The 12,244-nt window shown below is 43.6% G+C and overlaps 6 protein-coding genes across 6 annotated transcripts; 2 read left to right on the forward strand and 4 right to left on the reverse strand.

Annotated features, from left to right (window-relative positions):
* Positions 1–241: 241 nt before the first annotated feature.
* Positions 242–2,306, reverse strand: O0I10_001318 (uncharacterized protein; the record flags this gene model as incomplete). The annotated part of the gene is made up of 11 exons (XM_058481415.1): positions 242–325; positions 384–649; positions 717–851; positions 913–1,039; positions 1,107–1,296; positions 1,356–1,453; positions 1,511–1,587; positions 1,654–1,713; positions 1,765–1,830; positions 1,895–2,063; positions 2,133–2,306. 11 exons carry the CDS (start codon positions 2,304–2,306, stop codon positions 242–244), a joined length of 1,446 nt encoding a protein of 481 aa, XP_058348053.1.
* Positions 2,307–2,478: 172 nt separating this feature from the next.
* Positions 2,479–3,483, forward strand: O0I10_001319 (uncharacterized protein; the record flags this gene model as incomplete). Its single annotated transcript, XM_058481416.1, has 4 exons — positions 2,479–2,716; positions 2,776–2,902; positions 2,976–3,301; positions 3,368–3,483. The coding sequence occupies 4 exons, from the start codon at positions 2,479–2,481 to the stop codon at positions 3,481–3,483; spliced, it is 807 nt and encodes a 268-aa protein (XP_058348054.1).
* A 336-nt stretch (positions 3,484–3,819) lies between these two features.
* O0I10_001320 (uncharacterized protein) lies at positions 3,820–9,401 on the forward strand (the record flags this gene model as incomplete). Its single annotated transcript, XM_058481417.1, has 14 exons — positions 3,820–4,383; positions 4,450–4,656; positions 4,731–4,914; positions 4,972–5,162; positions 5,218–6,453; positions 6,515–6,565; positions 6,625–6,750; positions 6,804–6,933; positions 6,999–7,668; positions 7,736–7,890; positions 7,949–8,178; positions 8,245–8,397; positions 8,453–8,968; positions 9,027–9,401. 14 exons carry the CDS (start codon positions 3,820–3,822, stop codon positions 9,399–9,401), a joined length of 4,788 nt encoding a protein of 1,595 aa, XP_058348055.1.
* Positions 9,402–9,605: 204 nt separating this feature from the next.
* Positions 9,606–9,869, reverse strand: O0I10_001321 (uncharacterized protein; the record flags this gene model as incomplete). The annotated part of the gene is made up of 1 exon (XM_058481418.1): positions 9,606–9,869. The coding sequence occupies one exon, from the start codon at positions 9,867–9,869 to the stop codon at positions 9,606–9,608; it is 264 nt and encodes an 87-aa protein (XP_058348056.1).
* A 408-nt stretch (positions 9,870–10,277) lies between these two features.
* Positions 10,278–11,111, reverse strand: O0I10_001322 (peptide-methionine (S)-S-oxide reductase; the record flags this gene model as incomplete). Its single annotated transcript, XM_058481419.1, has 6 exons — positions 10,278–10,304; positions 10,372–10,404; positions 10,473–10,672; positions 10,737–10,839; positions 10,910–11,009; positions 11,074–11,111. 6 exons carry the CDS (start codon positions 11,109–11,111, stop codon positions 10,278–10,280), a joined length of 501 nt encoding a protein of 166 aa, XP_058348057.1.
* Positions 11,112–11,384: 273 nt separating this feature from the next.
* O0I10_001323 (uncharacterized protein) lies at positions 11,385–11,723 on the reverse strand (the record flags this gene model as incomplete). The annotated part of the gene is made up of 2 exons (XM_058481420.1): positions 11,385–11,468; positions 11,532–11,723. 2 exons carry the CDS (start codon positions 11,721–11,723, stop codon positions 11,385–11,387), a joined length of 276 nt encoding a protein of 91 aa, XP_058348058.1.
* Between the last annotated feature and the right edge of the window lie 521 nt (positions 11,724–12,244).

The raw sequence follows: 12,244 nt of genomic DNA on the forward strand, positions 1-12,244 counted from the left end.
AACGACCGTGCTGCCCTACTTTTTGCATTTTTATAGTGGTGTTGATTGCCTCTTGAGTGCAGATGGTATCACAAATCACTGCCGATCATCAACCCACCCCAACCTACTAGCAAAGCAAAGCATGGTGATCTGCAATCTCTGGGTAACCATCGTCCAGCATGGCTCAATCCATTTTTATCTGTATGTGAGAATGCAATAGTAATACGAATGATACAATGATATTATGAAATAATGATGTCTACTAATGTCTCCAGATCTTGAGTTGCTTGTCCTTGCCACCACTAGCGACCTTATCACCACCAGGACTCCAATCCACAGCAAAAACCTAAATCCAAATGATACATTAGGATCTTTTACAAACGTCAAAGACCTCGATCACGTACCTCATCCAAATGTCCTGGAAGATCCAATTTGATTTTGAGTTTCTTAATGTCCCACACCTTAAGCGTGCTGTCTTTGCTTCCACTGAGTAACATGCGAGAGTCACTTGACCAGCAAACTTGGTATACAGAGCCGACATGGCCACGGAGATTGCCAATAAATTTGCCTGTAGCTCCGTCCCAAAGCTTGACAGATGTATCAAAAGAGCCACTAGCAATGTACCGACCATCGGGAGAGAAGCTGACGTGGTTTACAAGCTTTTGATGACCTATTTTTTGACAAAGAGATAAAATCAGCTGATGACTTTGGTTGTGTAATGCGCTCAGTCCACAAACCTGTCATTCGTGTAATTGGCTTTTTGCTTGTTTCAGGCTCCCAAAAGAACATGGTAAAATCATCTGATCCAGAGACAAGACGTTCGGGCCGATTCCCCTTAAACTCCTTGTACCGCTTTAGTGCTGCTGCCTTGGCTGTAAAATTCACACACAGGTTAATTTTCAGCATATAATTGCCTCCTTGATCAATTTGTACCTTCTTCCTCAGTGGCATGTCGTTTGCAAGTATGATCAAAAGGACCCGTTCTCAAAACAAAGTCTGTATTCAATGCCAATGTATTGACCCAGTGGCCGTGTCCCTGAAGTGTCTTGACAAGCATGCCCTAGTAATAGTGGTTACGAATTAATTTCCTCATGTTTCAATTTTTCATTAATCAGCCTACTACTTACGCTTGAGTTCCAGACCTTGATCGTCTTATCTTGTGACGCCGTGTAAATCAAACCTTCACCACCCCATTTGACGCAAGTGACAGCAGCGGTGTGACCGGAAATGGACATTACCATTCTTCGTAACACCGTGTCCCATACACGTACAGTATGATCTTTGGAGGAGCTAGCCAGTCGGTTTGCTTTTGAGTTTCTAACAAAGTTGAAAATAAATTAGCATATATATATATGAATGCGTCTCATTATACTTACAAATGATAAGGTTCCCATGCTAAGCTGGTGATCCACTTTGTGTGTCCTCGAAGACCGTCACCAAGGGATTTTCCGGTTTTCGGGTCCCATAACCGAACCTATATGGTATATTAACAAAGAATGTCGATCCCTTCTTACTACAAACAACCACATACCGTGTTATCCATACTGCCCGAAGCAAGCGTCTTGCCATCAGGAGACCATGCAATCGATAATACCCAGCTCTTGTGGCCTATTCGACACATGTCAAATTTTGCTATCCCATTGATCCATTATCACCATCATCATGGTTACCTACCTTTGAGGGTGAATTGTGGCGTTTCGGTATTGAGATCCCATATCCGCACAGTAGTATCTCCTATAAATACAAGTAAGAAACAGGTATCGTGGCAAGAATAAGGGAGCTTACCCGATCCAGTTGCAAGCTTGGATCCATCGGGGCTAAATGAACAAGAAAGGACGGCCTCAGTATGACCTAAGAAGAACTATGTCATCAGTGATTGTCCCTTGTTATCATCACAACCAAAACGCGCATTTACCTGACAAGGTGGAGGTACAACGTGTGACAGCACGCACGCGGAAAACAGCTTGTGGTTGATACACAATGGTGATAGCGTCTTCGGTTGACTTGTCTTTACGATCGACCCACAAGGACTTTACAATCTCGTCTTCGCCCACATGAAAAGAATATGGCAAGGGATCCTCGGACTAAGAGAGCATCATTGGTCGAATCAATAAGCAACAAGGACTTTGAGTAGGCGATCAAGAACAACGAACCTGGTTCAATAGCTGATTCAACAGCAATTCGAGTTGCTCTGGAGTGGCATCGCCTGGCAAGTTAAGAGGAGGACCTGTTGATTCACCATCGGCCGACTTGAATTGGGCGACAATCATGGTGCCCTCAGGCATGGGCTCCACCGCAGGGATCGCAGACTTTTTCTTGGCTGGCATCGATCAGTGTTATGCAAAAAGAAGTTTTCCTCTTGGAATAACCCAGTCGGGAAATGTCACAAGAAAATCTCCTCTTCCCGGCAACGACATCAGGCGCTCTTTTTTTTTATCTTTTTATTCTTCCCCATTCCTCTTTCTCGTTCACACACCTATCCACCCCATATAACACATTATGGACAATCATTATCATTGGACGCATAATACATGTATTCAGCAACCTTTTCAATCACCAACCGATCCAATATCCTTGAATCATCATCAGGAACCATCATCCAATCACAATGATGCTATCGAATTCACGCATGAACACCCACAGCATCCTTACATGATCATGACGCGTGCTGCTTCGCCTGTGGTATTTGGTCAAGGCCAAAGACGTCCTTTATCCATGGGCAATCCAGCTGTTCTCGGTAATCTTATTAGCAGTAACGTTGTATTGATCAACAAGCCAACAACAATGTGTATGTAGGTCTCTGGTCATTTGCCACGGTGACTCTATTGTTGGGTACTTTTTCTCTTTTCTTGCCACACAAATCCAATTCCATCATCTTCCCTACGGCTCTCCTTTTTGGTGGCATTGCACAGACCATTGCTGGGTATGTAAAGCATCATCATTGGGTGGGAAGGATAAAAAATTATCTTTCTATATCCATTGAACCTTCTACACAGGTTTTTCGATTTGTTCTATGGTGGTACATTTTCAAGTACTATTCTCATCTCTTATGGATGCTTCTGGATCGGGAATGGGCTGATGATGTTACCAAGTATTCAAGCACCCTTAACGGCTACCTATGCATCCGAAGATGATATCGCTCAAGCCAATGCTATCTTTCACTTTATTTGGGCCATCTACACGTTGATGGTCACTGCGGTCTCTTTACGGTTCAAGCATGGTACATTCATTCTTACATGGTGCTTGGCATGGGTCTTTTGTACTCTTTTCCTCACCGGCATGTATTATGCTATTGGATCCCAAGCCATCTTGCGTACAAGTGGTCAGTGTCACAATAGCAGTAGTAGTAATGGATCACGGAACTGTACTTATGTGGTAATATGATTAGGGATCTGTGCTTATATGGCAGCCATTGGGGCATACTATTCAGGATGTGCTGCCGTATTTGAAGAACAAAATGAGCGATGGTGGGTTGGCAACTACAGTCGCGACAAGAGCAAGTAGGGGTATCAAGATCAACATAATATTCATTGTTGTTTATATATAATAATGCCAACATGGATCAAGGGTACAATGAAAGTACAAAATAAAGCTATTCCTCCTGCATGATGATGAACAAATAGGGTATCAGCTAATCTCGGGATATGTACAAGTATGCTGCTGCTGTATGTATGCGGCTCGTTTGATGAAAATCGGCAATCGGTAATCACTGTGCCTTGTACCACCACCACCAACCTTTTGTGTGGGTGTGGGTGAATGTCCACCATTTCAATCCACGAGACTATCTAAGACTTACCTTGTCCCCCCTCTCTTTCTCTTGCTCTCCCTTTTCGGCTTTGCATGTCTTCCGAAGTTCCCACCATCTCGATAACAAATCCAGACTCGGAAAGTCAAGATCTCGCCCTGAATAGCCCCTTGGCTCCTTCACCTCCTGAATCGCCCACCGTCTTCGATGTCGTGAAAAACATGGAGGCTCTCGATCGGGATGAGTTGTGCGAGAATGAACCTGAGCCAGATGTCCAAGAAGCCACTCCTAACGACACACAAGAACCAGCAGCTCAACACGACTCGCATTCACCTGAAAATCCGCAACAACCAGTGAGCCATGAACAACAAGCAACAACTGATCAACCGGAACGGCGATCGACTTCCGGTGGTGCAGCGCCGACCCAAGAAGAACAAGTAGTAGAGCAGCTGGCTATTGAACAACCACCCCATGACATACGCGAGTTTTATCAACAAAAGACCGTGTTCCTTACTGGTGCCACTGGTTTCGTTGGCAAAGCCGTTCTCTGGAAGCTATTGAATCTCGACGTCAAAAAGGTCTTTTTGCTATTGAGACCAGGCCAAAGATTATATGGGTCAACAGGCAATCGCTTAGAGGATGATGTGTTGAGTGATAAGGTATGTATGTATGATCATGGAAAACGCGCACACACAATGTCTCACATTCTTATATATATATGGTAGGCATTTGTTTCATTGCGGCGATCCATGGGCCCTACCTCATTTGATCGGATGATCAAGGACAAGATCCATGCTATCCGAGGTGATCTCGCAAAACCAGCATTGGGACTCAACGACGACGATCGCAAATCCATTGTCATGGAAACCAATGTTATCCTTCATTGTGCTGCTGTGGTGGATGGTAGTGAGAATTTGGCCAATAGCATACGGGTGAGTGAATGAGAGTGTTGTGATATTGATAACGATTGGATCATTGTTGACAACATCAAACATTGACTCTATAGGTGAATGTGCTTGGAACAATGGATATGCTTGATATTGCCAATGAATGTATGACTCTTTCAGCATTTATTCACATGTCACCATTGCAAGTACAACATTCCAATCCTGCTGAAGATCATCTTTTCGCTGTGCCTGGTGACGACGCCGATGCAATTGTTCAACGTATCATGGCTTCCACCCCCGAAGGTAACACAAGGATTTCATTGTGCCCATGAATCCGATTAACCACTAATCCCATCTTAGATATGCCATCCATTCTTGATTATTGCAGCGGGAAATACCCTGATGGTTACCTCTTATCCAAATCATTGGCTGAGCATATGATTACTCGTGAAGTGGGAAGGATCAAGGAGAATGGTGCCTATCAATTCCCAATTGCTATCTTGCGATCAAGCCCCATTGGCCCTAGTGTAGCTGAGCCTCTTGTTGGTTGGGTAAGTGTTTCATCTTGTTTGGATACAAAAGGTTATTAAGCAAAGACATCATTAGGCGGATGGCGTGAATGGAGTCAATGGCACTATCTTGCTCACGGGTCGAGGCACACGTGTCATTCAAGCAAGCAGTGGCAATTCAGCGGCTGATGTGGTACCTGTTGATTATGTGGTGCGTATGATACTTGGATGTGCTGCAACAATCAACACGCCCAAATCCGATTACAGACTTCCTTCATCCGATCCAGTCGTAGTAGAACAACAACAACAACAACCCAATGGATCGACACCACCACCAGCTGATCGAGATTCAGGATCAACCACAGATGTATCCAATAAGCGACTATCGACATCCACCACCAAATCATTTACTCGACAAGAACCTTCAGCAAAGCAGTCCAATGTATTCCCTTATATTTATCACGTATCAATGATCAACTTGCGTTGTTTGACATGGCGAGCCGCCTATGAACCCATCCGACAGTATTGGACACAAGCTATTCAGACATCTCTTCCTCCAGCACAACAATATTTCGCAACAGGAGTGGGCCTTAATCGTGCACGTACGGTGATGAATTCGATCCGATCCGCTGCCTCTTCCTACATGAGCAGTAACAACAATAGCAGCAACAACAGCATATCGGCAGCTGAAGCACGTGCTCGAAAGCGTAATTCACATCGACTCAGCAATTGTGTGGATAAAGCTACCAAACTTCAACCTACCATTCGATCCTTGTACAGAGATGCTTCCATTATCGACAATAATGCTCTCAGGCTACGACGTGCTCTCATTTCCACTGAACTCGATCCTCACAGCCTTGTACCCGAAGATGCTGATCATGGTTTTTGGCGCAACTACTTGCTGAATGCTTGTTATGGTATACACTATTATGTGTGTATGGAGCCTGATTTGCGATTGCCAGTGCCATTAACGGGTTGGCATTGCGCTTTGGAATCATTGGATGTACATGGCGATGATACCGACAGGTTGATTGATCGTCCCGCTCAAAGTGTGGTGTTCTCCCCAGATCAAATCAATCGACGTATTGCACGTATGGTGGCTCAAGTACGTGATGTCCTCAGCAGCAGCACACCTGATTTGCAAGAAGATGAACGCTGGTTGGGTGATATGGATGACAGCTTGGATGATTGGAGCCATGATTCAGCCGTGTTCAGTTTGGATAAGGATGCTAGAATGGTGCTTGGCAAATGGAAAAAGAAAGTCGGCAGCCATGATGACAAGGTCAAGATCGTTATTCTCAATGATAAACGTGTCAACAATGCCATCACTCAGGTATGTATGGATGGATGTCCTCAATTGATGAATGACGGTCACTTATCGGATATTGTATTAGATTACACACAATGCTGGTGTTCATAAACAAACAGCAATGAACGAAGCCAACGTAAGTTGAATCATTAGGATTGATCTTATCATACGCATGAGCTAATAATAATGTTGTAGAGGATCCTTGTACGAATGAGCGAAAGAACGCAATTGCAATTTGTTTGGTTTGCTGGCTACTTCCTAAAGTCGCTCTTTGATGACATGTTTGAAAATGTGCGCATTGAAGAAGATAGCATAAGACGTGTAAGTTCATGGGTTCAATCATTCGAAAATGGTGTACTCATGTTATGGTATAGATTCGAGCTGCAACTCTTGGCAAGCGCGTTGTGTTTGTGCCCGTCATGAAGAGCGCAATCGATCCTTTGTTGGTGTGGTATATTGCTATTCGATATCAGCTTCCTGTTCCTGCATTTGCTTGTGATGAAAGTAAGTACCTTTTGTTCATCTTGTCGAATCCATCATTGGATATTGATGTTTGCTTTGGCTATTAGTTTTTGCACAGCTTGGCCCTCTTTCCGATATTTATCGATTGTCCGGTGCCTATTATATCAAGCGTGATCGACAAGAACGATCTCCACTCAACTCGGCTGTCATGGCTGCATATACACAAGTCCTCTTGCGAGAACATGGTGCACTATCCATGTGCCTTGAACGAGCACGTAGTCGATCTGGCAAATACCAAGAAGCCTATGATGATGGCTTGATTGATATGATTGTTGAATCCACGTTACAATCGAATCAACCTCGTTCACCAGCAGTCTCTCGTGTCTCAAGCCTTGAAAACAGCAGCCCACCTGCATCACCTGATACCCCCAGTTCTTTGGTTGGTAGCCCAACCATGAGCGTGGATAGCTCCAATGGCAACATTCCACGCAAAGTGCATCGCGATGTATTTATGATACCGATCAATATCACTTATGAAAACCCACCCGAGTTGGCATACCTCGTTGACGATCTTTTGGATCAGCATCCTGCACAATCGCCTGCTAGTCCTGGTGCTCAAGTTCAAGGCGTGGTTCGACCAAGTGAAGCTATGGATAAGAGAAACAAGTCGCATGAAAATGGTAACCATGGTCGACGCAAATTTGGACGTGCTCTTGTTGGTGTGGGTCCATTGGTGAGCGTTCAAGATGCAGTGGAAGATACACAACGAACAAGCAGGTAAATGAAAGGCAAAACAAAAGTTATATGAGAAAAAAGGGAGCTCATTCATCTATTGTCCATATAGTGGTTCGGTGATTGATCCATCGGATGAATCGGTTATTGTGAAAAAGATCATCAAACAAGTCCAAGAGAATCAACGCAAGGCACTCATTGTATCTCCTGTATCATTGGTTTCTGCCATTGTGCTTTATGGTCGAGCCACAGGTGGCGTGTCATTTGGTATGTTGTTTCATGTTTTTATTTTGAGTCAATGTTAACCGAACAATGATCTCTATAGGCAAACTGAAAGATATGGCTGAATGGCTACGAGCAGAAGTGATTTCTCGAGGCTACCAAATTGATTGGCAAGAGGGTGAAGATGTTGATTCGGTGGTGCTTTACGCTTTCCGATTGTTGGACGACAACAAGAACATTGTTATTGAAGGCAAACATGTTACCGATGACACCAATATCCGCGTCAATGACCATGCTGACAATGTCATGGCTCTTGCTTACTATGCGAATCAGGTACCGTTTCTTGCCTTTTATATACCCATCTATGTTACACATGAGCGCTTACTCACGTAAATGTAGATCATGGATGTTTTCCTCTTGGATGCCTTCTTTTCGGTTGTTTATCTTTCCTTTGGCGAGGATGTTGTGATGGAGGATGAATTTATGGATCGCTTCCGATTCCTTGTTCAAATGCTTGAGCGTGAATTTGTCCTATCTTGGGATTATGATGAGGTAGGTAAACAGGCGTTTTGGCAATGAAAGGAGATCCTAAATGTTTCTTTTGTAGCGATTCAATACAGTATTGTCGGTTTATGAAAGGAGAAAGGTGATCAAAAAGTCAACCGATGAAAACGATGTCACTCGCCTACATCTTGCTGCCAACATGGAAAGCAATTCGGTGCGCTATGAGCAACTCATGTTCCTTGCTTCGTTGTTGTATCCTACCATTGACTCGTATTGGATAACGTCATGCTCACTTTCGGCATTGGAAGCTGTCCCCATGCTTCCTCGCAGCATTGTCCCATTATTAGCGCAATGGATCGCCACTCATTTGATCACGGGTCGACGCACCATATTCCGAGAAGTCCTTTCTACCGAATCGAGTCGTATGGCAGCCGATGTATTTATGGGGCTTGGATTCTTAAACGAGATGCAAGCCAAGGAGAAGTTATCTCCTGATGCACAAATCCTTTTACATGAGCTTGGTATTCCCACATCAGAAGCATTGATTGTACTTTCAGGCCAAAACAATGAGACATCTCCACAAACGCCTGTTTCCCCTGAAGATGGCGAGGCAATGATGGTAAGGAAAAATGGATGGCCATGGATTTCTTGTCACACACTTACCAATTTGATTATAGAAAGCGTTGATGGCGCAAATCCAGATGAATCGAGCCAATTCCAATATGGCTGATCTATGTCAACAAATCGACTCTTACCGATTGGGATCCATGTCTCAAAGGGAGACGTTCCAAAACAAGCAAGTTTTCCAAAAATGCCTAAAGCAAATCAAGGGTATTCTCCAAGCAAACACTGGATTCGCAAAGAAGCGGCAAATCGAATTGCCAGAAAACGAGGAGAGGTTGGTACAATTGGTATATGCTCTTCGTACCAGTAGCTCCTCAAACTTGGATCGGGCATCAAGTCAAGGAGGAGGAGGAGCAGGTTCGGGTGGAGCTGCAGGCAATGGACGAGCTCTTCGCCGTATCTCTGAAGCATACAACTTGCGGTATTAAATTATTGTCACATACATAGCTGTTCTTGTATAATAGAAGCAATGGAAATAAACTTAGTTTTATATATAAATTTCAATCAGCAGTAGGACTTTTTACGATACATTGGGAATAAGGGATGGCCATGAACCAAGGGGTTGTCTAAATGCAAACACGTGCTTTTCGTGGGATTGATTGGATTGGTGCCGAGGAGCGAATAATGGATGATCATTGAAAGTTTTTACACCAATGTTCGTGACAAAATCGAAAGACATCGACACCACATTCAGAACAAAAGTCTGAATACCAATGTCGGCGTAGCGAATCAACGGCAGTAGTAGCACTAGTACGCATCATGGGCTTTGTGTTGCTGTTGTTGCTATATGTATTTTCAGGGGATTGACACTGTCGAATGACTATATCCACCTCGTCCAATGAATTGCCGCTGTGCTTGCTAAAGAGGATAGATGATGTGAGGTGCTTCTCGTGCATGATTGCTATGGTGTTGTAGTGAAGACGTGTGAATGGAATGAACAATCTACCTATTTATACGTTTATCGCATGAAATAAGGGGGTCAATAAAAGAAAGGAGATCAGTGATACTGCAAAGGCGGAGGAACTAGTTTGCATGTTAATTGGAATCAGGTTACAGTGCCCCGACTAAATAGAGTACATGCTTACTGCACTGTGTCACGAGATCAAGTTTCACTCGAGAGGGGAAATAATTGGCACGACACAGCCTTGCAACTCTGATACAGCATGCATAATGGGAAACATGATCATCAATGTTATGGATTGGAAGGATTAAAGGTGTGTTGTATTAATTTGTGTAATCTTGATATACTCTATATATGGAGGAGGTGTGTGCCATGACAAAATGAAGGGAGCCAGCTGCTTGAATTACCATCGTAGATAATGAGTTGGGCACTAAAGATGCATGGGTTGTATCAGCAACTCGTTAAAAGAACATGTCGTTTTCCTCCCTTGTACTTACTGCATAACCTTCTGGATTCTTCTCCAAGTAAAACTGGGTACGTAGAATTGATCGGTAAGTTTCAATGCCTGTTACCATAATGATCCAGTATAGCGACTTACTTGGTGGTATTCTTCAGCATCGTAAAACTTGCTTGCAGGTGTGATTTCAGTAACGATAGGAGTACCCTTGTAATGGGCTTCTTGTACTTGTTGTGTCACTTGTTCAGCAATTTGTTTTTGTTCTTCGGAGAGATAAAAGATGGCAGATCGGTATTGTGTTCCAATATCTTCAGGGCCCTGGGCGTTGAGAGTGGTGGGATCTATGAATCTTATCTGTCAAAAAAATGCACATAGTAACACAACACATGTTGCTATCATCCCTACCATGCATCTTGTAAAAGAATTCCACCAACGTTTCATAAGACACTTGCTTGGGGTCAAACACAATCTCGATGGCTTCAGCATGTTGAGTCGATCCCTTCTTCACCTGTATATTGGAATGACTAAGCGATCGTGATCCTCATTGCCTCTTCTTCCCCGGTGTGGAAAAACTTTACCTCTTGGTATTCAGGGTTCTCCACTTGACCACCCGTATAACCAACTCGAGTCTTGATACCAAGGTGCTTAAAGTGTTTGTTGTAAATGTGCTCAACTCCCCTGAAAACGAACCTTGCTGTTTAGCCACCACCCATTTCCATCATGTGATCTCCATATCCTTTACCAAAAGCATCCAGCTGCAAAGATAGCCTTGTCACTCATTTGTATATCTCTTGGTATAAATAAAAAAGCAAGAAAAAGGATGAATGAGCACCGAGATGAGATGAGCGGTAAAGAAAAAAAAGGCACCCCAAGTTGAGCTACCGAAACACCCCAACCCATCCAGCCACCATGTACATTATCAATCAATTCATATTCCACGTTCCATTGCACTGGTTTGCGTTCATGTCGCTGATAATAGACAATATCATTGAAGTGATGATGGAATGGTGATGATGATGATGATGATATTGGATAATAATGATATAAGACATTCTATTTGGGTGATTGCTGCTTTGAAAACTCGAGATACTGCTTTTGTCGTTCATCCAACACGCGTCGTTTGTTGAAATACTCCACCTATGCAGGAAATGATATTAACATGGGATGATAACAAGCAGAGAAGGAAAAGAGAACGCTTACCCAGCTTGCCAAACACGTATCCTCGTATTTCTTTTTGCAATCGAGACATTCCTTCGCTTTCTGTGGATCCTTCTCGACGGTGGTGGGATCGATAATGTTCAGTCGATCGAGACATGCAAAATACTCATCGCGCACTTTCCAACATTGCTGGCGTTGTTGTCGTGTGGGGGGTTTGCTTTCTTGGGCGGGCATAGTGTGTGTGTGTGTGGAGAAAGAGAAAGGTGCTATCGGACTTTTTTCAACAACCTTGCCATCAACAAGACCTCTTTGGAAGCTCCGAGATCGTAGCGCAAGCTATGTTCCCTCACCTCGTATTCCATCAGTAGATGGCGTTGTTATAATGCAAAGAATATCGGATCCATTAGTCACACACCTTATTGAATAGATTGTCCCATAGCAACCGCCCAAAACAACATCCCAAATCATTAAGGTGGCTACCCTACACAATAAAAAGGACATTATGCAATGCTTGCTGCCAATGTTGCGCACCAAGTTGACGCACGCTTGTATAGCCTATATCCATTTACATCCCTTTTGCCATCCACAATCTTACGAATGAGTTATTCGATCACGTGATACAGCCACAATTGGCATTTGTGTATTCGAGAAGAGGGGAGGTACATAGTAACCCATACTGGGCAAGTCTTCCATAAAGAGATGCTTTAGCCTTTCCTTGTCTGGTACTATTCATATCCATAAATTGAATAATCAAA

Source organism: Lichtheimia ornata (assembly GCF_029851405.1).
Source record: "Lichtheimia ornata isolate CBS 291.66 chromosome Unknown scaffold00003, whole genome shotgun sequence".
Classification (NCBI taxonomy): Eukaryota; Fungi; Mucoromycota; class Mucoromycetes; order Mucorales; family Lichtheimiaceae; genus Lichtheimia; species Lichtheimia ornata.